The following is a 25,700-nucleotide window of genomic DNA, read 5'->3' as shown; positions in this document are numbered from 1 at the left end:
GGCCATACACGCTTACTCTTACGAATGAATGCTCTAATAGCTTGACAGATCTTGTTTTCCTTCTCTGGTCTATTTAGCGGATCTTTCGGGATCCGAAGCAATCAACATGTCCACCTGCGCAAAATGCCACGACCCCCTCGTCCATGAGATCGACGACTCCGACAATGAAGACATGCAATCCAATCCCACCAACAACACCGTGCCAGACGACGTCGAGCTGCCCTGCCACGACCACTTCCACTGGGAATGCCTGCTAGACACCTACGAGCTGTCCAAATGCCCAGCCTGCGACATCGAGATCACCTCGCACCCGGCAGCGGGCAGTTCGTCAGCAGCCCCACAGCCCCAGATCCTCGTCAACCTGAACAACGAGGGCGGCATGCAAGAGAAGATCGACATCTTCCCCATCCTGCAGGAGGAGAGCTATCTACGCGCGTACCCCGAGGAGCGCAAGTGTCGCGCCTTTCTGGAGTTCTGCCGCGAGGGCGACCACAGGGCCATCATCGACTTGCTGCAAGCCGGCGACGACGATGACGAGGATGAGGATGACGGCGACGCGATGGATACGGACGGCATGAGAAACAACCCATTGTCTGGCCCTTCGAAGTCGCCTGCGGAAATCTTGCGCTACCAGGACCCGCTCGGCGGCATGCAGTCCGGTCTGCACGCCGCTGCGGCTGGCGGGCACAGAGAGGTTGCGTGGCTGCTGCTTTTGATTGCGAGCAAGTTCCCTGAGATTGATTTCCCGCCCCTGGTATTCCAGGAGGCGGCGGCTATGGGCGTGATGAGGGAGGATCAGGACGATTTGGTGGATATCAGGAGCCTGCGGGATGCAGCCGGGAGGACAGCGGAGGACGTGGCCGTGCAAGAAGGGGGTGTTGTATGGAACGGATGGATTGGCCACGGAAGATTGAGCGTAGCGTGATTGGAAACCAGGACGGAAAAAGGAGAGCATGTGTTTTTTGGTGTTGGGAAATGTGACGAGATGTGATACCCAAGATACGTACATTTAGTGGAGCATGTGACATTCTGCCTACTCCGGAAGATCATTGGGACTTCGCCGACTCTCTCCTCTTCACCACTCTGTGCCGGCTCAACAGCTGGCTGATCATGAAATGGCTGACATCCTCGTCGGCCCAATAGCTCAGATGGCTCGCAATCGCCGCGAGTAAGTTGATGTCGAAAGCGCCCTCTTGGATAGCATAATCGACGCGACCATTGGAGTTCAAACCTCGGACCTTCGCCTCTTCTTTGCGGAGCTTCTTACCTCGCTCCTCTGCCTCGTGCAACTCATCAGGATCCATGTGTGGCGAGTCCCTGGCATGGGCTTCTGAGATCACCTTCCGATGCTTCTCATACCCGGCATACAGCGTCTCAAGCTCTTGATCGATCAACGTCGGCGGATGTTGGCCCTTCTCGCCCGCTGCGAGAGCGTCTGTCGCGAGCTTCGCTTGTTTCTCCTCGTCAAGCTTTGCGATCTTGGTGCCATCTGTGGGCTGTGGTGCAGATGGTTGGCCTGAGACGATGTTGGCAGCTACATTGTTGCCAGCGCCCATGCTCAGTGGGGCTGAACTCTTTCCCTTCTCATTAGGGTTCGACGTTCTTGTTGGCTCATCGCCTGTGTATCCAAGACCTCGCGTCAGGAGTGAAGAGGCCAAGCCTGAGCTCATGCTTGACCAAAGACTGCTCACGCTCTGTCCGACGCGGTTGCTGATGCCAGTCAGACCTTGCCCCACTGGAGCACCGAAGATACCACGCTTTGTATACGGCAGAGGCTGCGGTTTCAGAGATGACATGGAGGGCGAAATAAGTGGCTCCATGCGATAGCTGATGGGGTCTGTGGGGTGGAAGATATTGAAGACCTGAGCACATTTCGGGCTTGACACTGGAAGGTCTCCGGTGAGAACATCGATGTTCGGCGTAGGTTTCTTCCCGCCCCCGAGAGCTGAAGCATCCAGCATGGGGTCTTCCATAGTCGCGCTGGTGTTGCGCGAGCGGGTTGCAGGCTCTCTGGCAGTGATCGTTCGACCCTTGAGCATCTGGAAGAGGCCAATGGGTGAGCCTAGAGCGTAGAAATCTTCGACTTCAAAGTCCAGCTTCAACGGGTGCTTGTCTTTCCTCGGATGTATGTCCTTACGGCCCTGCTTGCAAAGAAGATCAAACATGATGGCTGATCCAAGAGAATGGCCGATCATGCTGACCTTGCCGCTGAAAGTCGGATTTCGATCCATGAAGAGGTGATATATGCGATTGCATTCTTCCAGTACGATACGAGAGATGTGATCCTTATAAGCTGGCGATTGATATAGCAGGATATCCAGAGCAAGATCAGTGATAAGATTGCGCACAGCTGGCACGCCATCGACAGTGATGTCGTTCAAGTTTGGGTATTGGTCTTCGTCGCCGAAACCAGAGTCGCCGAGATCATGTTCGGCGCGATTCTTTTTCAGGCTGTGTTTAGGGAAGTCAAGGAGATGACGCCAACAGATCGGTAGAACCTGCACTCGACAATTCGACTTGGCGTGGGTGTCAAGTTCAGCATTCAAGGCACGTAAATCAGGAGACTCGGCATAGACGGCTTTCAGAGTCTTTCGAAGTGTGTTGACGTCGTGCACAAAGTTGACGCTGTCCAAACGCAGACCTAAACGTTGACCGATACCGTGCGTCACTAGAATCAGATGTTCGATGTCACGACCTTGCTCGTCACCGTCCGTCTCTCGGTAGTCATCTTCAATTTCACGTTCATCTCGGCGGCGGCGCTCTTCATCTTGCTTCGCAGGATCCTGAGAGTCCTCCAATAAGTAACTCACTTGTCGCTCCAGAGTCCGCCGTCTGGCCTCGAAGGGGAGCTCGGCATCGTCGTCTCCGCTTTCACTCTGACCAGCTGACTTCTCTCCTTCAGACTTGGGTTGGCCAGAAGCTGCGTTCGGTGTGCCTGCTGCTTTGTCGCCTTTGACTTCTGCCTTCTTGCCTGTCGGTACATAGCCTCGCGTCATCTTGACACCAGCGAAGTGACCCCCGCCAGCAAATCGTTGATACATTGTGTAGTTCATTCGGGACATGAAATCGTCAGTCAACAGCCATGCGGTGTTGGCGTCTTGGTAGGTGACAACAGAGCTCATGTGAGCACCAAATAGGCGATAAGTGTTCGATGGCTGATCTCTGTTGCTGTCGGCGCCTTCTGCGGCCTTTGTCGATGCTTCCACCCGAAGATCTGGATCACTGTTCTTCTGAGTCAGGGAGCCCGAGGCTGCAGGCTTACCTGCGTCCTCGCCAGCCGGCCATGATGTTGGTCGCGCTCTCGGCTGAGAAACGGATCTTTGCTTTTGCTTGGTGTCAGGCGACTGCAATCGCCATGCCTTCACCTTCAGGTAGCCCTCTTCTAGCTGGGCGGCGAGGTTCTCGTCGCATGGCCTTTGAACGGCGCCTTCTTGGTAGAACCATGTTCCGCGACGCACATCGTACACTGGACCCAACCAGTACGCGGGGCCCAACTCTCGTTGCTCGACGTCCACATCAAACAGGTAGTCCTCGTTGACCGGAACTTTCAACGGGCTTGATTTCTGTGCATCCTTCGAGGCCGGCTTCTGATTGTCTCGGGGCTTGGATTTCTGCGCGTCCACGCTTTCGCTCAATTCCCTTCGTCCGATTTCGACAGCGTCTTCCTCGTCTCCCAGCTTCTGGAACGCAGCTTCGATAGCCTTGGAGTCTGTCTTCGAGAAGGCAACATACTTCTTCGGCGCCGCCGGCTTCTTGTCCTCCTCTTTCCTTTCGCCGGCAGGGTTGGGCCTTCTCTTTGGTACATCCACAGCGTGGAACCACTGCACTCTCATGGGTGGGCAGTCAGCAGGGTACTTCCTCTGGCTCATCTTGTGACGAGAGCCCAAGACCCTATGATCCGCACCCTTCTGCTGTTGCAGAAGCGGAGACGCGTCGGGCTCGCCATCTTTGCCTTTGCTGGGAGGTATGGCCGGACTACGAGTCCAGGGCGATAGTTTGGATAGTGAAGAAAGGTAGGAAGATTGCTGTTCATCCGGCGGGGCAGACATATCGGGCTTGGACTTCCGCTGCGGCCATTGGCCGTAGTCGGACGAGTCGGTTGCAGCAGGCCAGGCTTTGCGAGGGTTGGCGGAGCGTCCTGTTTGTCCGACTAGCCAAGGGAGATTGCGGCGAAGGGATGTTGCCCAGCCTGCGAGTCGCGCCAATTTGAAAGGACGTTGGGTGGAAGATAAGGTAGGATATCAAGGCTTGGGATATAATAAGTCACAACGGCTGCACACGGACATGCAGCACGTGCTAAGAATTTTACTGGCGAGATCTTGGAATAGAAACTTCTCACGTGGATAACGAAGGATCAAGCGAGCACCGGTTGGTGGTGTTTGCAATATACATGACACAAGGTGTTTGACGAATGTCGGCTTGAGTTAACTAGGGTTGCGGTTCACACGTCAGCGGTCTGTGCTCGTTCGGGTGAGTCGGGCTTCTTCGCTACACATGCTATAAAATTCCATACTCAACTTTCACTTCTCCTTCCAAGGTATACACACTCCTTCTGCTGCCGCAACCCGGCATGGTTGCCTCTGCTAGACCCCATGCTACGGAGCATGCCGTCTTGACGGGCAACTCGCTCTTGATATTGGATGACTGATATATTCTCTAGTTCATCTCGTCCCATCAGCCCACAATGGCCTCAAAGTCTCCCGAGCACGCTCATATTGAGCACCTCGTCAAGACCAAGCTGCCCGGCAGCCCCATCTATAACTTCCTGCTGGCTCCAGTGCGTATAACGCATGCCACCAAGGGCCACGTCCTCGCCAGGCTGGTCCTCGGCCACAACCACATGAACTCGGGCAAATCCTTGCACGGTTCGGTGAGCGCTACCATCGTGGACTGGGCAGGTGGCATGGCGATCGCGACCTGGGACCTGCGCGAGAACACTGGCGTGAGCGTCGACATCCACGTCACGTACCAGGCCGGTGCCAAGGTGGGCGAGGAGGTCGAGATTGAGGGCATCGCAGAGAAGGTCGGTGGCAGCCTAGCCTTCACGAAAGTGAACATTTACAAGATCGAGAACGGCAAGAGGGGCAAAACAGTCGTGTCGGCTACGCACACGAAGTTCGTCGTCGGCACGGAGCCCCAGTAGATCTTGTTCGCCCTGGATTGCCGTCTCGACTCGGCGAGAGATGCTCTCTAGCATCGACACCAACCCTATCTTCTTTGCGTCTGGCATGAACACATTCACTTTGAATGACTGGACTCACTCGGATACGGGGATATCAACGTCTGCTTTGCTTTAGAAACCAGCAGTGAGCTTCACCGCTTTGACCTGATGGTAATTTTTTTCAGACGACATCCATAGACAACGTAAATCATTACATCATTCACCAAGATTCCAGCGTATTCGTCTTCCAATATCAGTGCTTTTCTGTTCTCCAGGCACGGCACAGACCGTGCAAGAGGACTTCCACATCATGAGCGTGTTCCGTAAGCCAGTGGGATCTCCATTTCGGCATGCCTCCCGCCCGTCTGCACATCAAGGCAAGCAGGAGAAGACACCACCAAGCCTATTGAGCACGACCTGCTGCTCCGCCGCGCTCGCATCGCCCTTCGAGCTGGCCTTCCCAACACTAACACTAACATAGCACCCACTCGTGCCAACAACCTTACTTTCAGTCGGGAGCCGCCCTCCATTACCGCAAGTCACAACATCCTTGCCTGTGAAGATCGGAATTGCAGTGTTGATCCTCGACAGCACGAACTTGAAGTCAGAGGCCCTGGAGCACGACGAACTGCTGGAATCGGGGAAGTTGACGTTCAGGTAGATGCCGCTGGCTAGGTAAGGTTTGGGGCCGGCGTTGAGGACGGCAGTGGTGAATTGCGTCGCGAGCTGGGCGTAGACGGTGCTGTAGGAGGGCGTGCGCGCGTTCCAGGCGGTGGGGGTGCCGGAGGCGCCGGAGAAAGCGATGCCAGGGATTCCTGTGAGAGGCTTCGGTGAGTGTGCCATCCGCGGACGGTAAATGTGCTGTACCAACCTTCTTTCACGGCCTCGGTGGCGGCGCCCACGGTGCCGGAGAAGAGAGTCGCGAGGCCCAGGTTGGATCCGACATTGGGACCAGTGACGGCGATATCGGGCTTGCCACCAAAGAACTTCGGTGCCAGAGTCTGGATGCCATATTTGATGGATGTCACTGGGTATGAGTTCACGTACTGCTCATCAGTCAGCCGTCGTGTCTGATATCCCAGGAAAGGGGTTGCGATACATTGAGTTTGTTGTCCGTAGCATTGAACCCGACTGCCGGCGAACCAGGAGGGCAAGAGCCAAACTGGCAGCCATCTGAGCCAACAGTCTCGGGCTCTTCGTCAGAAGAGCCAGTTCCAGATTGATTCTCGGCAGGTGAAGAGAGAACGGTGGAGAATCCGGCACCGTTCAATGTTGTCACCAGCGTCCTCACATTCTGCTCCGCCCAACCATCGTCGTTCGACACAACGACGTTGAAAGCGTTGGCGAGAAGCGCAGGCGCAAGAACGAGAAGAGCAGTGCAGCGCATATTGGGTGAGGTGGGCGTGGTCTCAAATAATCCCACGGTTGCGCATCCCAACGAGAATATATGTGCACCGGACGTCTCACGCAATAGGCAGGTGATCGAGAAGTCGATGGGCTACAGTTAATCGAGGGCTTCGAGTTGTTAGCGCTGCATTCGCTGCCCTGCTGGACCTGCGGTGATATTGCTTAGCCGAGCACGTGGGGTGCGTCACGGTCGATCAATGGCGAACGGTGTGTTCCATGTTTATACGCGATTGCGCGATTTCTCCGTGAGAGCATCAAAGCTTTGGCGACTCTTCACCCATCCAGGTACGATCATGCCGCTTTTGACGTGAAGTTGGCGGCCTGCAGCTCGACCGTTGACCGGAAAAGGATGGCAAAGGAAGACACGGAAGTATGCCCTAATCCAGACGGCACAACTTGATCAAAGTTGCTGCTGATAGAAGTCAAACACATGAGGCATTGAGAGGCCAGAAGGGCCGGAAAGCTTTGAATTTCCAACAGTCTCCTTTGAATGAGCCTATACCATGCTAACAAAGCCGTCCTCGCAATGAGGGTCCTCGAAGATGTGCTTTCCGGAGCAATTTCCCTCACTATAACAAATATTCGCTTCCATAAAGCGTTGAAGTCTGAATGCCACCATAATAACTAGTACAAAAACCACTCAATCGCTCATCGCTCGCTAAGTTGTCGTATTAAAACACAGCGCCTTTTCGCGCTCTTTTGTTTGGCATCTCCCGGAAGGAACCAGGAATGACCGCAGTTGTAGCTGCGGCATCCACGGCTTCTGCGATTTTAGATCACCAGAACACTGAAGTCTTACCCTGACGACTCCGGGTGGTCTTGTCGCAATGCAGTCGCAGATCCTCGTCGGCTTTGCCTCCAGTCAAGGTGTAATCCTGGACGTTTGCGGTAAGTGGTAAGATGAAGCCATCGATCATGCACAATGATGTTCGCCTGTCAGGTCCTAAGCAGGGCATCGAGGTATTGCGCCCTCAAGCTTTCGCTTGATGAGTTCTTGTAACATCTCGAGCTCCCTTCGCTCCTCGGACGACAGGGTCTCCGTATGCTGCGAGCTCGATGGACTGGGCGACTTCTTGATGCCATTCGTTTTAAGTCCCTTTCGCCCTTCGGCAGCAGTAATAGTATCGACTACTTCTGAAGGTGCTTCAGCCTAAAGAAAGTAAAAATTGTCAGTCCGTGATGCTTTACTCAATGATGCCAGGCTTGACGTCATGGATCGACAGGAGAGGGAAGACACGGAAACGTACAATCAAGGCACCGACAAGGTTCTCAACTTGGTCGCCACCGAGGTCGAGATCCGGATTCGCATTTGCGAATTGCGCGAGAGAAAGAGCTGTTTGTTGCTCACGTATGGAACGCCGGGTGAAATTGGCTTGGCTGAGCGCACTAGGGGCGTTCATGGCGTTATCGAGCTTGATCCGCTTGCTGAGGCGCTCGATCTGGCTGTCTTGAACGCGAGTCCTAAAACCCTTGTCAGCTTCTAGTTCATGCGATACTCGGGATGCAAAAGACGTACTGCTTGACTTTGTCGATGAAGTCAAGTTTGATGCCCTGAGCCGGCATCTTGTACACAATTGCCGGCTCGCGGTCGTCTTCATAGAATTCCGAGTCCGAGTCGTCGCTCTCATCATCAGCAATCTCGATAACGCCGTTGTTCTGGAGGCCGCGTTGAAGAGCGGTTTGCATGGTCTTCGCTTGCCGAGGCTTACGAATGTGCACCCTACGTGCCGGCTTGAGCAGCCTCGTCTCGACTTGGCGGAGCTCGTGGTCTGCGTGAAGTGGACACATCCAGTCGCCAGTTTTGAAGCCAAGATGATCCCGGTTTGGTGGGTTCGCGAGTGGAGGATTCACACAATCCAGATGCCAGCACTGGCTGCAATAATCGCAACCGATGATTGGGCGCTTGCCGAGGGAGGACTTGTTGCAGGCGTAGCACAGCACGCTGTTGCCCTTGTTGTCCTTCAGTTTGAAATCGTCGGGCTTTTCATCAAGGCCACCGCGCCTGAAAGGCTTGTGTTAGCGTGTCTGATAGCAAAGCTGCAAAGGGGAGGAGCAAAAGTACCGAGTCTTGGGCTTCACAGCCTCAGTGAATTCGCCATTCTTAGCGGTCGCAACGCCCTCAAAGTAGTTTCGCACGCTCTCCGGCAGTTGGAAGGTCTGCGGATTGCTCTTATTGAGCGAAGTGAGCAGAGGCGCGAACAAGCCCTGTGCCGGCCTTTCCGGCTGCTCTATGGAGGCCGGGCGTTTCGCGACGCATATGAAGCAGTACCATGGCTCGTTCAGCTCACTGGCCTCTTCCTTGATAGGCGGATCAAGGCATGTGAAGTGGAAGGCCCGATCGCATCCGTCGCAGCAGAGTAGAAATCCGCTGCCGCCACATGATGAGCAAAAATCGTTGTTTTCGGACAGCTAGGGAGTGTCAGTAAAGTCGTACATTCTATCAGTGATGAAGACAAGCCATCGCACAGGAGACGGATAGTGCTGCCGTGGAAATTGCATTTGTGCTGGGATGTTGGGTGGGAAGGTTATGTCGCGTGGAGAAGCGGAAGGGCGAGGGCTTAGCGCAAGTGCTGAGCGTTGTCTTACCTCCTCGTTGTCATCATCCCCGATTGGACTGTCTCTTCCAGCGCCACCTGCGCCTGATAGACCGCCATATGGGTGCTGGTTCTTCTTTTCTGGTCTTTTGGGAGGCATTTCTGTCAGTTTGGTGTTCTGTGTTTCTGGCTCGTGTGTTTGTGGAATGTGAAGAATGACGGGAAGAGCAGGGTCAGAGCAGGCACAGTTGTTGGGTTATCGGCGCAAAGTGCCTGACAAACTCGACGATGCGCCTACATGGTGCGACAATAGCAATAATAAGCTTTCGCGACACCTGCTGCGTGATGTGAGGTTAGATAGTTGGGATTCGGGGTCGAACTCACGATGTCTTGGTCTTGGCACGCTTTCCGGTCTGCTTTGGGGGCCCTTTCCACACATGCGGCGTGCTGCGCCTCGAGGATAGTGCAGGGGATGACAACGGAGACTCTGCGTCGGTTGATACTGCTCTGCTGCCTCTCGTACTCGCGTTGCCGCCAGGATGTAGGGTAATCTTTGGTGGCACAACGCCACCGCTCTTTGTGCCTGCACCACGAGAACCACGAGTGAGCGAGCCTCGGACGTGACTCTCCTGCCAGTCGTAATCCCTCTGCACTGAGCCACTGAGCTTTAGCTTCTTTGCACTGAGTGCGCGATCCTGCTCAGTCTCGTGTATTTCTGCGTCGGCCGAAGATCGCTTCAGGTTGTTGCTCTGAACGCCCAGTGATCCACGCTCAGCAGCTTGGTCCTTGATCTTGACACCATTGACTCTGGAAGAGCGCCCTGATATAGCGTTGTGAGATCCATCCTCGTCGTCTTGGTCCATTTCCTCACCTTCGGAGAGCTCCGTAAGCTCAGAAAGCTCGGAGGCGTTGTCGTCGAGGTCGGCAGATTGCTGCTTCGCAGGTGAAGAAGACATCGGCTCGCTTTGCGATGGGCGATTGCGGGCGGTAGGTTTTGGCGGAGACTTCACCTTGATAGAAAATTTTGGTCGTGGGAGCTCAGATTTCTCGGTCGACGGAATGGCCGGCGCTTCCTCTTTCACTTTAGAAGTCTTTTCTTCCTTGGCCGGGGTGCGCACAGGGAGAGGCTGCTTGCCATTTGTGCTCTCACCTGCCTTCTGCTCGGCCTCCTTCAGCTTCTCTTTTGCCGCTCTCACATAGTCATGAAACTCATCCATGTCTTCCTTGTTTGCGGTCTGTAAAAGGACAGCTTCCAGTAGCCACGTCAGACGTGTGTTGGAGAGGCTTTGCTGGTAGATCTCTTCCACAGCCTTGCCCATTGCAGGCTTGCCTACAGCCTCAGCGCGTCTCTTCGCCTCATCCACGACAATCCTCAGTTTCCTCGCGTCGTAGACCTTGTTCTGGTTGACATTGTCCACGAGTAAAGACTTCTTTGCAACCTCCCACGCAGCGTCCTCTGCGGCCAAATGTGCAGCCTTATCTGCAGCTCTTTTGCCTTTTCCCCTACCCTTACCCGGAGGCGGCGTCTCAGTTGCAGGCCCAGCAGACTCGCTCTGACGCTTCGCGGCTCTCGGTTTCGCGGCACGCTCCTTTTTCTTGCTCTTCTTGCCCGGGGCGTAATCCTCATCCTCCTCGTCATCCATGGCAATCGGCGGCAGCGGAGGCAGAGCATCCGCAGGCTGAGAAGAATACTGCGGGCCAGGCGTCCCCTCAGGCGTCTCCTGAGCATCCAAACCAAGTCCAGCAGCACCCTTCCCAGCCATAGACTTCCGCGCACCATCGCCCTTCACTCTCGCGCGTACTCGCGTGCTGGGCGGCTCGCCGAGCGGCTGCATGTGCTCGAGCACGCCGTAGGGGGCGCCGCCGTGGTCTTCGAAACTGGGCTTCGCGGCGAGCGACGGCTCGACCCAGCCGTCCAGGGTGCCGTTCGTGCTCTTCCCCTTCGCCTGCGGGCGCGAGCCGGTTCCAGTGGCGTCGGAGTCTCTCGTTGTGCGCGCATCACGGCGGCCTTCGGAAGGCATGTTGACGGGGGCTCGTAGTGCGGGAGCAAACGCCACTGTACACGCTTCGTTAGCAGACTGTAATTATTAAGCAAGCATTTTTACACGTACCCAGGGCGATGCTGTATTTGTTCGAGGCCGTGTACGCAGGTGGGGTGGGAAGGTCGCGTCCCGGTCTACCCTGCGCGTGCCTTGAAGTGATACTGCAGCTTGCGCGGGAGTGTCGGCCGGCAACTTTAACCACAGAAAATAGTCTCAGGTCTACCGCCCATCAGCAAACGCGTCGCCATATATTTTATTATTCGTCTTTCTATTTCAACATGTGATCTTCAAATCTCAAATCATCGTTAGAGATTGGAACTAAACAATCGCAGTCTCGCCCTCCCAGCCTCGCCATCTCCCACACTCAGGGGCGTCCTGACCTCACAGCACATTCCGGAACTTCGTCATAGAGCGAATCACATGAGATCGATTCAAAGGTATCTATTCAGCTGCTTTTCTCGCCGTGCAATGGCATCATGCACGGCGTTCGCTCTGACTGAGTAATTTCGTAATTTTGTGGTGCTGCCACTTCGTGACAGACTCGTTACTACAAACAGCCTCCCGCGCCGATACGCGAGCGCTGCTCGTCCCTCTGAGACTCCCCGAATTCCAGGTGCATGGGCGAGCTCTCCTGCAAGGTCAACCCGTCGCCACCTCTTTCGTCATCGCTGCATTTCGCCATTTAAGCGGCAGCCTTCTTCTCCTTCTTGTTGAGGGGCAGGGCGAGGATGTCGAGGAGCTCCTGGTCCTGGATCTTCTTGTCGGACTTGACCTTCTCCAGGTCAAGGGCAGGCGGGCCACCGAGACGGGTAAGGCCGTTCTTGGTGATGGCGACAGTGGTGAACAGCCTGCTGACGGGCTCGGTGTCGGCGGAGCCGATGACCTCGTACTGGCGGACGATGTTGCCACGGACGCACTCGACGATACCGACCTTGCCGGCACGCTCGTCGTCAAGCTGGCGCAAGCTGAAGGGGAAGGTGCCGAACTTGTTCTTGACCTCAGACAGAGTAGCGCGGGAGCTGGGGCGCTTGAGGCCGTATGTGTTGTCCGTCTTCCTGTGGAGGGTAGCGCGGTTGGGGAAGGTCTTGACCTTGCCGTTGCCGGTGCTGACGCCCATCTCGACACCCCAGACCTCGCCGACCTCGGGCATACCGTCGCCCCTGACGCCGTCGCCAGGTGCGAGGATGATCTTCTTGTCGCTCTCAATGTTGTTGCGGTCGAACTTCCAGATGGTGGTGTTCTCAACAAGATTGCAGTCGTAGGTCTTGGCCAGCTTCTGCAGCAGGTCGGTGATTCTGGCCTGGGTGTAGGGCTTGGTGGAGGCCGCGGCCTTCTTCTTCTCCTCCTCGGTGCCAGTGGCCAGAAGACCAGGCGGCATCATTGTGCGGAGCATGAGCTCCTGGGCGTAGTAGGTAGCCAGCTGGAGGTCGGCGGTGCGGCCGGTGACCTCGCCGCCGACGATGACAGTGTCGCAGACAATGGTACCGAAGCCATCGACCTGAGCACCGAGCTGGATCTTCACGGGCTCGCCGGCCTTCAGGGTAGTCTTGGCCTCCTCCTCATCAGACACCAGAGGGGTGTAGGGCGTGATGTATGCGCTGGGGGAAACGGTGCAAGGGTGAGAGATACCCTTGGTGACCTTCTTGCCCTTGTAGACCTTGGCGATCTCCTCCTCGAGGAGCTTGTCACCCTTCTGGCACAGCTCCACGACCTTGGCGCCCTCAGTGCACCATCCTGGAGGATGAGTCAGTCGAGCAAGGGAGACGAATGCGATCTTCGAGGCATACCGGAGACAGTCTTGAGGACCTTCTCGGAGATGGTCGCGGCGGTCTTGTACTTGGTGAGGCTGCGGTATCGTCAATGTCACGAACTCCCTGGGAGGGGTACGTAGCAGGGTTGGGAGGAGCTCACGTGTCGGGGTTGGCGAGGGTGTAGTCTGCGAAATGATGTAAGTGGGCGGGCACTCATTGACACTGGCAGGAGGGGGCAGACATACCAACGGGCTTCTCCTCGGTGGACGCCATTTTGGTAGATGTGTTTTCTGGGGATAGGACTTGGGGTAAGGTGCTTTGGTGTTGCTGTGTGGAAAGTTTCGTTCGACCAGAGTTGTGCGCTGCTGCGAAGCGGGGTGTGGTGGGTGGGCCATCGACAATGACGCGACCCCTTGGACTTCCGCGCCTGAGAGCTGCGCGCCTCGAATCACCACACAATGCTCCACTTCTCGGGCGCCGCTGCAAGCACATAGCGGTGTCATGTGCCCAAGAAAGGCCGCTACTATCATGCACGCCAGCCTCACAATAGCAGATGAGGGGCTGGGTGTCGGCTGCGTGCATGTTGGCTGGGCAAACGGTGCTGGCCTGTCCCACCAGAAGGAGAGCATTGCTCTGCGCATGCCGTATAGCAGAGATGCATGACCAAAGGAACATGAATCGAGAGGAAAGGACGCCCTTGTTGAAAGACCCTCACATTAGCAAAGAGAACATGTAAACCTTGCTCTTCACGGAGGCGAAATCGTTTTGCTTGTGCCGGACACATCTGTTCACCGACAGCCGGCTGCAATCAGCCCCGAGTCACCGACAAACATCGCCCGCTGGCAGGGCTCGTTTTTCGTACCCATTTGGACCAAATGTAGGTTGTTAGAGTAGACGGCAGACGCCAGTCCCGATATTGGGCGACCCGGCCCACGGCTGACATTTACCTCCCGAGTGCTGAATGTCGTCCCATATAAAATGGTTACCATATCAGTGAACAAGGTCGTCAATCTGACAGGACCAATCCCATCTTTACACCGTATGCCAATTGCCAACAGATAAAGCCCCTTCTCGCGAAAGAAATTCGAAGCAAGCGTACACAACACAATCTCCAAACCGACTTCGATCATGGCAGGCCCAGCACCCTTCCCTGCCTTTACAGAGCTGTGGCACACCGACACCTACTCTACCATCGATCCAAAACGCCCAGAGCTTTCCGTCAATGGCAAGAAAGTCGTGATCACCGGGGGTGCCGCCGGAATCGGAAGAGGCATCTCTCAAGCGTTCGTAGACGCCGGTGCTGCTTCGATCGCCATCCTAGGACGCAGGGCCGACAAGCTGCAAGAGACCGAAACAGCGCTTCAAGCGAGCTCCAAGACGATCAAAGTCACTACTTACGTCGTCGATGTCGTCGACGAAGCCGCCGTCAAGGAAGCCGCCGACCACATCGGTGCCTGGGACATCCTCGTCTCCAACGCAGGCTACATGCCCGAGATGGTCAGCGTCATCGACTCGGACGTCAGCGAGTGGTGGAAAGGCTTCGAGGCAAGGCACGCCTTCTCCATCTGATCATGCCAAGCGACTGACAAAAAGACAGATCAACGTGAAGGGCTCCTTCAACGTCTGCCACTCCTTCCTGCCCAAGCGGAACCCGCAGGCGGCCCTCATCAGCATCAGCGCCGGCTCTCTACACATTCCCACTCCTTATCAGTGCAACGGCAGCGGCTACAATGCCTCTAAGTTCGCTGCGCTGAAGTTCTTCGAGATCCTGGCTGCGGAGAATCCCGACTTGCATGTTGTGTCCATGCATCCAGGCGTCGGTACGTGTTTTCTGATTCGGATGGGCTATGAGTCGCGGCTGCTAACGTATTACCTTCTCAGTGGACACCGACATGTTCCGGAAAGGTTCCATGCGCCCACCTAGCATGGACACGGTCGAGCTGGGTTCGCATTTCGCAGTTTGGCTGTGTAGTGAGGAAGCGAAGTTCTTGCGCGGCAGGATGGTGTGGTGTAATTGGGATGTTGAGGAGATGAAAGCGAAGGCGGGTCGAATTCTTAGCGGTCCGCTGCTCACGTCCACAGTTGAAGGATGGGGCTCGCCTTAGTTGGTGTGTCTGAAAAATTCTGCGACCTTGGATTGCTATGCTGGCCGTTTTCTAGCTCTGAGGCGAATGGATATGGGCCAGGTAGAAGCCAGTCTGTCTTATTACAGGCGCGACCTCGTTGCCTCGATGCCTATGCAGAGTCGTCGTCTTATTATTAGTATTACGAGTCTAAAATTTGACAGTGGACCTGGAAGGTAACATGGAGTACATGATCATTTTGTTGCAGTAATCACGGTGCCTTACCGACGCAAATGTGCAGGCGCGCCTCTCACTGCACCACTCCTTGCCTTACCAGTCAATATCGCGGTCCTCTGCGAACATCAACATCGCTCTCTTTGGAGTCTCCACGTCCATTTCCACCATCATCACATATTACCCCCATCGCTTACCTTATCTCCACTTGCACACGTTTAACATTGCACAGCTACTAACGGACACAGCGTCAAAAAAAACACATCACTCGCCACCAGCATGCCACAAACCAACACGACAACCACGCCCCCCTCCCCCTTCGCCCTCTCCTACACCACATGCACGACCTCCGAGCTCCGCGCCTTCTACAAAACCCGCACCGGCCTCCCCGCTCGCCGCCGCGGCAAACCCTCCCTCGCCCGCCTCCTCACCCACCTCGACGCAACCGCCACCTTCCCCCTCTTCGCCCTGCCCCCCGAACTCCGCGCCCTCGTCTACGCCAACCTCCTCACCGTGCAGCCCTCCCCACGCGGGGGCCGCGCGCAAGCCTTCCCGCAGATCCTGCGCGCCTGCAGAGCCACGCACCGAGAAGCGCAGGCGCTGCTGTACGAGGTTAACACGGCGACGGGGGATGTGAAGGGGACGGTCAGCTCGCTGAACGGGTGGTTTCCGGGGCTGGGGCTGGAGGAGGTGTTTAAGACGGAAGTGTTGTTTTCTGTGGATGGTGCGGCGCAAAAGCGTGTTGTTCTGGGTGGCAGGAGGGGGGAGGCGACGGCGCGGGATGTGGTGGATGTGGAGGCGCTGGTGCCACCTTATGTGCGGAGGATGAAGAGCGTGAGGGTGGTTGTTGGGGTTGTGGATGGGGTGAAGGAGGCGGCGAAGGGGAGGCCGGTGCCGCCGTTGAGGATCGTGTCGAGGACGCCGTTCACGGGCGTTTCGCAGGTGGTGTTTGCGGTTGCGAGCGCGGCGAGGGCGTGTAAGAGGCTGGAGGTCAGGCTGGTGGCGCGCTTGCCGGGCGTGCATTATTTGCGGTTGCTCGCTGGAGTGGTGGCGTTTGAAAATGTGAGGAAGTGCGAGGTGGATCTGCTGGGTGTTGAGCCGGAGCGGTGCGCCCGCGTGCGCAAAATCATCCTGGAGCGGGGAGGTGTCAAGCTGCGTTTCCCGAAAGTCTTTTGGATCGTGAGGGACACGGAGAAAGCACTTGTCATGGTGAGGTTTAGGCGCGGCCTACCGAATGACCTGGCAGAGATGATACAACCAGAATACTTGTATTATGTCCAGCACGCGGAAGCCAGGCTGAACGACTTGCGACTCCACTTGCGGGACACGGGATATATGCCTTTTGAAGGCTCACTTGCGGTACGGGATGCGTTGATATCCCTAAGGATGTTCCTGAATATGGTGCAGACGCGGCGTCTCTTGATGTTTAACGGAGGAGCTTAGCGGACGAGCGAAGAACTGGACAGAATCGAGCGACAACAGCCGCAGTTGCGGCGCTGGTGATGCGGGTCTTTTGCGGACATCTTTTACACGTGGTCTTAGGCTCTGCCTTGTTCGCCTTACACGTTCTTTATCCGGCTTCTGATGCATGTGCATCATTCAGAATGGGCTAGCAACACCGGCGTTGGCGGCCTGAGGTCCAGAGTTGACTAGAGAAGCCAAAATAAACGGAAGTGAATCGTGATCAACTGATCCTTGAACAAATGAGCGGCAAGTCCCATACGCACAGCAAGTGTTGCTTGTCAGTAGTAAAGTAAAAGTTAGGCAACCGGAGCATCCCCCGTGTCGGAGAGGATTAGTATGCATCCGTCGTCGAGAGTTCGATAGCCCTAATTGAGAGGTCACGAGAGCAACTCGACCGTAGCCCGGCGAGCATCGACCGACTAATCTGCGCTTGCTTACGATGAGATCGTCATGACGACCTACGATATTTGGAGGTTCCGTCGGCCGCCGGCAGGGAGGGCGGGAGCCAGAAAACGTGGCGGTCAGCCCTACAACGACTCCGCTGCAGTGTGAGTGGGAGAGCCAGGCACGCCAGGCGGTCGACGGCGGGACGTGGATAGGTCATTTGGGCAGCAAGACGCGATGATCGGAGGCTTTGGAACGAGGCGCGGCCCAGGGATGTGAGGATCACGGGGGTGGGAACCCTGTCGCGCCGAGTCAAGCTACAGGCGTGCAACGAACCGGCGAGGTTCGGGCGTGTTTAGGCAGGGAGAGATGCGTCGTGCTGGCCGGCATTTGTAAATTGCACCGCCCAGGCCGCTTTTTAGGGCTGCCCTGCGTGCGGGCTGTGACGACTCTGGCGTTGCGACACCGCGCAGACTCGCGTTTGGGTGCTTGATCGCGTTTCAGGCGAGGCCGTACTGTAGAAATGACTGGATGGAAGAGGGCATGCAGTAGCGTGCAGCTGCGCGGGAGATAGGAGGTCTAGCACATGTGCCGTGAGTGTTCGTGTGCGTGTGCCTCACGGGGGCCGTTGATGATATTGGCTAGGGCCTCGCCGGCGCGATTATCTCAACTTTTATCAAGCCCAGGTACGGCCGCGAAGGGCAAACCCTGTCTCCCCTGCAACTGGCAGTGAGGCGGCCGGCGCCGACGAGACGGCCACCGAGATCATGGGCTAGCAATGCAAGACACACGTGAATGACGGGGGCGACGGCGGCGGCGAGATGGCTCCGAGAGCAGCGCCAGTCGCGCCTCGCCATGACGACTCTCCGCAAGCACTGGCAGCACTGGCAAAGACGGCGGCAGGCCATGTTGTTAGCGTGCGTCGTCGGAGCGCTGCCGGGCCTAATGAGACGAGGCTGAGGGAAGGAGCGTGGGTCGCGCTTGCTGGCTCGATCTACGTCACTTGCACTTCGAATTGCGCACCCCAGCTCGCCTTTGGCGTCCACCACCGCGACCCATAGTGCCATACCCTTCCCTGCGGCACCATCCACGCTCGCCCATGGGTTGCTGCGCCGCCCACCGCGCCGCAGTCACCATACACCTCTCCAGCCCGCTGCGCCCGCGAGCGCATACCAAACGACACCGGCTGGCGGCGCCATGAAGCCGACCGTGCCTCCTGGGGAGCAGCCTGAGCGAAAGGATGCCTCCTCCGCACGCGAGCCTGCCGACACCGCGCCCGCGAGGCTTCCACCACGTCCATCTGCGGTCGAGCAGAACACCGCGCCCTCCTCCATCGCGGCAGCGCGTCCCCAGCTGCTTCGCTCGCCCCTCGCGACCGTTTCGAACGTGGCTCAAGAGGACGAGAAGGATGATGACGCCGCCGGGGGAAACAACACGCGCACGGCCGCGGCCGCGGGAGAGACAGCAGCACCGACGATGAGCTATGATCCCGAAGATCCTGGTCTCACACGTGCAGAGTCTACGACGACGGGCGTCGACACGGCCAAAGGCAAATCTCCCGTCCCGAGCCCCGACGAGGAGACGCTTGCTAAATTGAAGGATGCAGTCAACGCCAAGTTGTTGCTCCAACAGCGTATGCGGACCAGCCACGATAACAAACGCCCTTCGACGCTGAGAGAGAAATCAGATCAACAACCCCGGCCCCTATCAACCGCCTCGTCCACACACTCTGTCATGACAACTACTTCCACTGAATCAACAGAGTCGGCAAAGACTGTCCGTGGGAGCATGCCCGCCACGCCTGCTGTCAACAACATGCCCATACGTACGCCTTCATACCCTTTTCCGTACGTGCCTGGAACGCCACGCGCATGGTCTTCGAGCTTTCATCAACCATTCACAACGTTATCGCCTACGACCACCAGCCATTTTCGCTCTGATACGGAAACGCCTGGAGCCAGCAGTACTGGTCTGACGTCAGGAGGAAGTACCCCTTCTGCCACGCCCACAATGTTTGCGCCACCTGGTTTTCAGCCTCAAATTGCCGAAGATCCCCGATTCCCTACCCCGAATGTGTACGATCTTGTCCTCCAGCTGAGCGCGGAGCCAGGCTTAGAGGCATGGTGGGCGGCGGTTACGAATATTATGCACGACCATTTCAAGGCTGAGCGCGTGACGTTGGCCATGCCCGCCGACCCTACCGACATCGAAAATGTACCTTGGGGCCAAAAGGCCACTTTCAGCATGAACGGACCCGAGGAATTCTCTTCCTCTGCTTCCAGCAACGAGTCCGCAATGCAAGGTGATCGCCCGCAGTTTACATTCCGTGAGCCTTCGACAGAAGCAGTCAGTGACGTGCGACCACAAAAGCTGCATCCAGAACGCCTGCGACCCCGGCTCGAAGCGCGACACTCCTATGCTGGCCAGGCGCGCGATGGGAGGGATGTGGGGGCCGAGGTCAAGGCTAGCGGCAGACCATCAATTCTCCAGCGGTCTTTCACCCACGCTCCGGGGTCGCCCGCTGCTACAGTCCCTGAGAGATTACCTAAGAAGAGGATGCCTTCTGCTTCTAGCATAAGGAACGGCTCCCTAGGAGACTTGGAGTTCAGCACTGACGCGGACAGTGGAGACACCGGGCCGTATGCTGCTGTCTTCCCGGTTTTGCGAGCACTGGACCATGAATCCCATCCCTTGATCGAATCTGGTGGAGTGAATAGGGTCTTGGAGCGAGGCAGAGTCGTCACAGTCACGCGCGACTACATTCCTGATCCATCGGCGCATGAATCATCCAGTACCGCTGCCACGCCAAGTGAGCCACCCCCTGAGTCCATCACGCAGGCTTCACGGCTTGGACGAACGTTCGGCAACTATCGACACATGTTAGCTGTCGAGAATACAGCCGAAGCATCGCGTGAATACGAAGAATATGAGCAACAACCCGCCTCACCGTGGACGCAGTCTCCTGCACCATCGCCTGCAATCCAACAGGATGAAGAGCAAAATCCGTTCTTCGCGAGTGAAGAACAGCAGGTCGAAGATTCGTTCAATCCGGTTTCGTCGCCATCAGATTACACGGCATACGGTCAGGTCGAGGCAATAGGCGTTGACAGGGCAAGCACCGTACTTCACGTGCCGCTGGTCCATCCAACTCTTTCACAGCCAATGCAATCACTTCGGTTTTCGCAGTCGAAGACCAAAACTTCCCCTGAAAAGCAGTCACCGTTAGACGCCAACAGGAAAGCTCCTATTGCGGTGCTTTCGGTACTGGGTACTCCTGTGCCGTATCCTCGTAATCTGATCCAGTCTCTCAAGCTTTTGGGGCCTCACTTGGCTACATCGCTTTCGATCGCTCAGGCATTCTCTGCTGGTACTGTCTCAGGCATGAGCATCCGTCATAGGAGATCAGCTTCTGGACGTAACATGGTGAATGCGCCAATGACAATAGAGCCGACGACCCTCGACGACATCGTGAATGCGGATTTCGAAGATCCTCCAGGATCGCTCGGCGGCAGCATGACGAGTCCTTCTGACTACTCTGGACGATCGAGACATAGCCCTGGCAGCTCCATTGCTGGAACTCCTGGTTGGGATCCCGCGGCGCATGGATGGACAGCAAGTAGATCCGTCGCAGGTACACCTGCCGTCAGCGGCACAGATATGGTGGACAACTATTTCGATGCAAAGAAGCGTGGCCATCATCGACCTGGCAGCAGCGTAGGCATATCAGCTCAGACGACTCCAGTCCGTGCGGCCAGTAGGAAAGGGCCAAGCCAGGAGGTCAAATCGCAAACGGATTCGGATCCTTCTCGTACCGACCACAAACTTCGCACAAGCTCGTCACTGAGGGAAGAGAGTTCGCCAAGGCGTCCATTGGATGGGCAGAAGACATCTGGCAAACAGAACGAGAGCTTCACGCCATCTCATCGTCCGGCTTTCCGCCATACAATCTCACAAGGACCCGCAGGCTCCGACAAACACCATTCTTTCCTGCACTCCTACGGTGCCGATTTCCAATCTTCGTTCTCGGCGATCACCGCTGTAACGCCTGGTGGTGAGCCAAAGCCGCCAGTTTCTCCCGGACATGCCAGAAAATCTTCGTACTCGGATGAAATGCCTCCGCCCTCCGAGCGTCTGCTGCGCACGATCATCGATTCATTACCGGTGCAGATTTTCACTGCAGAGCCCGAGACTGGGAAGTTGACTTGGGTGAATTCCAAGTTCTTGATCTACAGGGGACAGGACTCTCGGCAGGTGCTTAGCGAGCCATGGCAAGCAATTCATCCGGAGGATAGGCAGGAGTATATGGAGACCTGGACGCGATCGCTACGAACAGGACAGCAGCTGCAGCAAAAGGTCCGGCTGCAGCGGTTCGACCGCAACTATCGCTGGTTCTACGTCCGAGCGGCGCCCCTGAAGGACAAGCGTCAGAACATCGTGCACTGGATCGGCACTAACATGGACTTTCACGAGCAACATATGGCGGAGCTGAACCTGGCCCGCCAGCAAGAGACCGCGGCAAGCGAAGCCAAGTACCGTGCTCTGGCGAACTCAAGCCCCCAAATCGTGTTCGCAGTCGGTAGGTCCAAAGGCGTCACGTTCTGCAACTCGCAGTGGATCGGCTACTCCGGTCAAACCGAGGCGCAGGCTCTCGGCGTCGGTTTTATGGACCACGTACACCCCGAGGACCTGGCTAAGTGCAGACTGCCGACCTTCGAAGACGGATCGAACCAGCCGACTAACGTGCCGACGTCGATGCCACCCGAGCCTCGCAGGTCAAAGTCTATGTCTCTGGAGTCTTCGAGCGGCTCATCGGATACGGAGAGGGGCTCTATGTTGGAAAACTCGCCTCCATCGAACCAAATGCCGCAGCGCAAGCTTTCGGAACTGGCGAGTACGGGTATCCTCAAGGTGACACGCGACGCTGATGGAAGACCTTCTTACTCGACTGAGGTCCGCCTGAGATCGAAGGACGGGGAATACAGGTGGCACCTTGTGCGCATTCTTCTGGCTGAGCCTCTCCTGCAGGCTGGTAATGAAGAGGAGACTTGGTACGGGACTTGCACCGACATCAACGACCACAAGACTCTCGAGCGGGACTTGAAGGAGACTATGGATGAGAAGTCCAGGTTCTTGAGCAATATGTCGCACGAGATTCGCACGCCGCTGAACGGTATCACGGGCATGGTCAACTTTTTGATCGACAGCAACTTGTCGCCTGAGCAAATGGAGCACGTCAGCATCATCAGAGCTAGTACTGAAGGCTTACGCGGGCTGATCAACGACATTCTTGACCTGTCCAAGGCAGAGGCGGGCATGATTCAGCTCAACATGGACTGGATGTATGTCCGTGCCCTCATCGAAGAGGTCAACGATCTCACTTCGACTATGGCGATTGACAAAGGGCTCGAACTCAATTACGTCGTCGATGAAGATGTGCCAACCCAGTTCAAGGGCGATCGTTTCCGCCTTCGCCAGATTCTGCTTAATGTCGTCGGTAACGCGATCAAGTTCACGCAGGAGGGCGAGGTCTTCGTTCACTGTAGCGTGAAAGAAGATGTGGATCACGAGCTTTCGAAGACGGAAATGTTCATCAAGTTTCAGATCACCGACACGGGACGCGGCTTCACCGACAGGGAGGCTGAGGCTCTTTTCAAACGCTTCAGTCAAATCGATGGTAGCAGCACTCGCCAGCATGGTGGCACCGGTCTTGGACTGGTCATTTCACGCCAACTCGCCCATTTGCACGGTGGAGACATGAGTGCCACCGGTGTCCCCAACAAAGGCTCGACTTTCACGTTCTACATCAAGACGGCCTTGCCATCGCGCGACGACCAGCCTCCACTTCCGCCGCCGACGCCTGGCGTCCCGAGCATTCCCATCTTTCCCATGGTGGCCAGCGTCGCTTCCACCCCTGGTGCGACTCCGGAACTTGGGCCGACGAAAGAGTCCAAGCTCGCAAAGGTGCCTTCTATCTCAGGCGTGGCAGACCCGCAGGCTAGACAGTCACCCAAGCCGATCCAAGGCCAGAGTGCTTCCACTGTGCCATTCGTTGCCCCAGACTATGGAAAGGGTTCGCCGACGGTCTCGTCTGCTGGCTCGGAGCTGTCAGCTGCTGCGAAATCTGCGAGCTCGCGTTCGGAACGATCCTCGGTGTCGTCTTTCGTGCCGGACTCGACTGTGCCTGCCACCACGGCTATGAAGTTGAATATGCCGTCCAGCGGGTCTCCTGCAGCTGAGACTCCTTTGTCGCCTGAATCGGTTGATTCTAACAAGACTCGGATGGCTGCTGGTGTGTCCTTACAGCCAGTCGTCTCTCCGCCGACTACCACTACACCGCCGCCGATGTTCTCGATTCTGGTCGTGGCGCCTCTGCGCTACAGTCGACAAGCCACCGTGCAGCATATCGAAAAGACGCTGCCGAGCAATATCCCGCATCAGATCACAGCAAAGGAGAGTCTGGCGGAAGCCCAGAAGATGGTTGGCGGAACAAGCCCTGTCGTCTTCAGCCATGTAGTTCTCGTCCTGCAGGACGTGCAAGAGATCATCACCCTGATCAGCCAAGTCCTTTCGACGCCCGCCCACTCGGCCTCCACGGTCGTCATCATCACCGACCTCGCGCAGAAGCGCAAGATCATCGAAGAGGCGCGGGAATACGACTACAAATCCCTTGAGGCCGAGCGCCGCCTGCTCTTCGTCTTCAAGCCGTTGAAGCCCTCGCGCTTCGCCGTCATCTTCGACCCGCAGCGCGGCCGCGAGATGAGCACTGACCGCAACCAGGACAGCGCGCAGCAGGTCGCCGCCAACCAGAAGCAGGTCTTCGAGGAGCTTTCCAAGCGCCTGAGCAAGAAAGACAAGCGCGTCTTGCTCGTCGAGGACAACAGGGTTAACCAGATGGTTATCTTGAAGTTCTTCAGCAAGGTCGGCATCCAAGTCGAGACGGTCATGGACGGCGTGCAGTGCACGGACAAGGTTTTCGCGAAGCCCCAGGGGTACTACTCCATCATTCTTGTAAGCCCTTCCCGTCCCTAACACCCAACCCCCCCTCGAGCAGATGAGTAACCTCCCTATCCACAGTGCGACCTGCACATGCCCAACAAAGACGGCTACCAGACCTGCAAGGAAATCCGGCGCTGGGAGAAGCGCACCGCCCAGCAACACCAGCCTATAATCGCGCTCTCCGCCAACGTCCTCGGCGATGTCTACCAGAAGTGCGTCGACGCGGGTTTCAACAGCTACATCACCAAGCCAGTCGACTTCAAGGAGCTCAGCACCGTGCTCATGACGTTCATGGACCCTTCGGACCCGAGCAAGCCGCATGCGTTTATGCGGAGGAAGAGGTAGGGGGTGGCGTTACGCGGTTGAGGTTGACGTGATACCAAAAAAGAAACACGTTGCTGCATTCTCAGCCGCGACTGGCACCTCGCACTTTCCTTCGCGCGACTGTCTCTCGTCGCCTTTGTCAAAAGGATCGACAAAAGTATACTTAGGGGGAGCGGCATAGATATCAGGAGAGGGGCGCTTGGCTGTCTCTCTTTTTTTCCCTCGTTTTTGGAGTTGTTTTGCAGTTTTTTGACTACATTATATACACGAGGCATAGCGGGTGGGAGTTTCTCTGTTTGTCTGCTTGTTGTTTTTATCCAGGGTCTCTTCTCTTCTCTACGTCGGGCTTTACCTTTTCACTTCTTCTGCTTCTTCTTCTCGATACCTCTTTAAACTCTTTCACAGTGATTTTGGCTTGCCTTCTTCCGTTTGGGGCTCTGTCAGGGGCATTTCGGTTGTCGCTGGCGGCTTTCGGGGCGCTGCCTTACTTTTTGGGGCAGATAGAGCCTTTTTGGGACAGTCTTTCCAATGACTTTGACCTCAAAAATAAGTTTCAGACCTTTGGTCTTTGATTAATTTCGTGTCTCTTGGTGACCATGGGTGATCGTGGTATTATCACCTGTCATGGGCACGACTGCTACGTTGATGATCCTACTTGAAAGCCGAAGCACCACGGACTCACTGCCTAAGCTGAAGAAGCCTGAAATGTGAGAGCTGGGTAGCCTAACCTCATGGTTAGTGCCGATCACGGAGATGAATCTTAGTAGATTGCAGGCTCCTGGAATCGTAATTTATCAATGCTCAGTCGCAATGACGTTGTTCTAGATTGAAGGTGGAGCTTCTGCAATGGAAATGCATGTACTGTAACTAACATTAGTGGTAGAGACGCGATTGATAATGCAGGAAGTGAATGAATTACAAGATTGTCAGTAACTTCCTGTACTCTCACGCCATGGTCATTTCTACGGAAGGAAAATGCCGTCTTACTTGACCATGGAGATTGGAAAAGTCTTGCTTTGTGATGATCGTCTTGTTTGTGTTGTTGCTATGCGGGGCTGACTTCAGGGTTGAGCCTGCAGGGACGAACTCTCGGACTTAATCAGTGCAGCAGCACGTCCATACACTCGGTACGCTTTGCTGCGATCGAGACCTCTCCGTTTCCCTTTTGCATTTCCTCTCCCACTTTTTGTATTTCTGGCCACCTGGATCGCTTCCCGCTCGGGGTACGACCGCTCACCGCCTGGATAACAGTGCTCTTGCGGATCTCGAGCTTGAGCCGAGCGCTCACGCTCACGCTCGCGGCACTATGTCGTTCCTATTCGGGAAGAGCAAGCAGAAGA

General features: G+C 56.2%; 9 protein-coding genes across 9 annotated transcripts in view; 5 read left to right on the top strand and 4 right to left on the bottom strand.

Annotated features, from left to right (window-relative positions):
* Window positions 1-106: 106 nt before the first annotated feature.
* On the top strand, window positions 107-925 carry WHR41_08611 (uncharacterized protein; the record flags this gene model as incomplete). The annotated part of the gene is made up of 1 exon (XM_069377215.1): window positions 107-925. One exon carries the CDS (start codon window positions 107-109, stop codon window positions 923-925), a length of 819 nt encoding a protein of 272 aa, XP_069225802.1.
* A 121-nt stretch (window positions 926-1,046) lies between these two features.
* On the bottom strand, window positions 1,047-4,049 carry WHR41_08610 (uncharacterized protein; the record flags this gene model as incomplete). Its single annotated transcript, XM_069377214.1, has 1 exon — window positions 1,047-4,049. The coding sequence occupies one exon, from the start codon at window positions 4,047-4,049 to the stop codon at window positions 1,047-1,049; it is 3,003 nt and encodes a 1,000-aa protein (XP_069225803.1).
* Window positions 4,050-4,684: 635 nt separating this feature from the next.
* On the top strand, window positions 4,685-5,143 carry WHR41_08609 (uncharacterized protein; the record flags this gene model as incomplete). Its single annotated transcript, XM_069377213.1, has 1 exon — window positions 4,685-5,143. One exon carries the CDS (start codon window positions 4,685-4,687, stop codon window positions 5,141-5,143), a length of 459 nt encoding a protein of 152 aa, XP_069225832.1.
* A 99-nt stretch (window positions 5,144-5,242) lies between these two features.
* WHR41_08608 (uncharacterized protein) lies at window positions 5,243-6,717 on the bottom strand. The gene is made up of 3 exons (XM_069377212.1): window positions 6,261-6,717; window positions 6,033-6,207; window positions 5,243-5,976 (listed from the first exon to the last, which is right to left on the bottom strand). The coding sequence occupies exons 1-3, from the start codon at window positions 6,546-6,548 to the stop codon at window positions 5,534-5,536; spliced, it is 906 nt and encodes a 301-aa protein (XP_069225831.1). The 5' UTR covers window positions 6,549-6,717; the 3' UTR covers window positions 5,243-5,533.
* Window positions 6,718-7,032: 315 nt separating this feature from the next.
* Window positions 7,033-11,123, bottom strand: WHR41_08607 (uncharacterized protein; the record flags this gene model as incomplete). Its single annotated transcript, XM_069377211.1, has 6 exons — window positions 7,033-7,718; window positions 7,816-8,029; window positions 8,085-8,570; window positions 8,631-8,977; window positions 9,155-9,248; window positions 9,487-11,123. 6 exons carry the CDS (start codon window positions 11,121-11,123, stop codon window positions 7,512-7,514), a joined length of 2,985 nt encoding a protein of 994 aa, XP_069225841.1. The 3' UTR covers window positions 7,033-7,511.
* A 428-nt stretch (window positions 11,124-11,551) lies between these two features.
* On the bottom strand, window positions 11,552-13,437 carry WHR41_08606 (uncharacterized protein). Its single transcript, XM_069377210.1, has 4 exons — window positions 13,141-13,437; window positions 13,056-13,080; window positions 12,932-12,990; window positions 11,552-12,878 (listed from the first exon to the last, which is right to left on the bottom strand). Exons 1-4 carry the CDS (start codon window positions 13,385-13,387, stop codon window positions 11,827-11,829), a joined length of 1,383 nt encoding a protein of 460 aa, XP_069225840.1. The 5' UTR covers window positions 13,388-13,437; the 3' UTR covers window positions 11,552-11,826.
* A 586-nt stretch (window positions 13,438-14,023) lies between these two features.
* On the top strand, window positions 14,024-15,000 carry WHR41_08605 (uncharacterized protein; the record flags this gene model as incomplete). The annotated part of the gene is made up of 3 exons (XM_069377209.1): window positions 14,024-14,440; window positions 14,493-14,715; window positions 14,777-15,000. The coding sequence occupies 3 exons, from the start codon at window positions 14,024-14,026 to the stop codon at window positions 14,998-15,000; spliced, it is 864 nt and encodes a 287-aa protein (XP_069225834.1).
* A 2,839-nt stretch (window positions 15,001-17,839) lies between these two features.
* On the top strand, window positions 17,840-24,910 carry WHR41_08604 (uncharacterized protein). The gene is made up of 2 exons (XM_069377208.1): window positions 17,840-24,048; window positions 24,115-24,910. Exons 1-2 carry the CDS (start codon window positions 18,238-18,240, stop codon window positions 24,379-24,381), a joined length of 6,078 nt encoding a protein of 2,025 aa, XP_069225833.1. The 5' UTR covers window positions 17,840-18,237; the 3' UTR covers window positions 24,382-24,910.
* A 756-nt stretch (window positions 24,911-25,666) lies between these two features.
* Window positions 25,667-25,700, top strand: part of WHR41_08603 (uncharacterized protein) — a gene marked incomplete at both ends in the record, with an annotated part of 1,324 nt that continues 1,290 nt past the window's right edge. Inside the window, one exon of the mRNA XM_069377207.1 lies at window positions 25,667-25,671. Coding sequence (XP_069225839.1) covers window positions 25,667-25,671 — 5 coding nt within the window. The remainder of the gene's footprint in view (window positions 25,672-25,700) is intronic.

The sequence above is a fragment of the Cladosporium halotolerans genome (genome assembly GCF_011745625.1).
Source record: "Cladosporium halotolerans strain TM138-S3 chromosome Unknown Sca45, whole genome shotgun sequence".
In the NCBI taxonomy this organism is placed as follows: domain Eukaryota; kingdom Fungi; phylum Ascomycota; class Dothideomycetes; order Cladosporiales; family Cladosporiaceae; genus Cladosporium; species Cladosporium halotolerans.
This window is presented reverse-complemented; position numbering and strand designations above follow the sequence as displayed.

What these genes read in the sequence shown, in the direction of transcription:
- WHR41_08608 (XM_069377212.1), bottom strand. Translation starts at nt 6,548, where the DNA reads ATGCGCTGCACTGCTCTTCTCGTTCTTGCGCCTGCGCTTCTCGCCAAC. An exon ending in CTACGGACAACAAACTCAAT is followed by an intron (nt 6,208 to 6,260) that starts GTATCGCAACCC and finishes ACTGATGAGCAG; the next exon opens with TACGTGAACTCATACCCAGT. An exon ending in CACCGAGGCCGTGAAAGAAG is followed by an intron (nt 5,977 to 6,032) that starts GTTGGTACAGCA and finishes AGCCTCTCACAG; the next exon opens with GAATCCCTGGCATCGCTTTC.
- WHR41_08606 (XM_069377210.1), bottom strand. Translation starts at nt 13,387, where the DNA reads ATGTGCTTGCAGCGGCGCCCGAGAAGTGGAGCATTGTGTGGTGATTCG. An exon ending in CACCGAGGAGAAGCCCGTTG is followed by an intron (nt 13,081 to 13,140) that starts GTATGTCTGCCC and finishes ATCATTTCGCAG; the next exon opens with ACTACACCCTCGCCAACCCC. An exon ending in ACCCTCGCCAACCCCGACAC is followed by an intron (nt 12,991 to 13,055) that starts GTGAGCTCCTCC and finishes ACGATACCGCAG; the next exon opens with CCTCACCAAGTACAAGACCG.
- WHR41_08604 (XM_069377208.1), top strand. Translation starts at nt 18,238, where the DNA reads ATGAAGCCGACCGTGCCTCCTGGGGAGCAGCCTGAGCGAAAGGATGCC. An exon ending in GGTACTACTCCATCATTCTT is followed by an intron (nt 24,049 to 24,114) that starts GTAAGCCCTTCC and finishes CCCTATCCACAG; the next exon opens with TGCGACCTGCACATGCCCAA.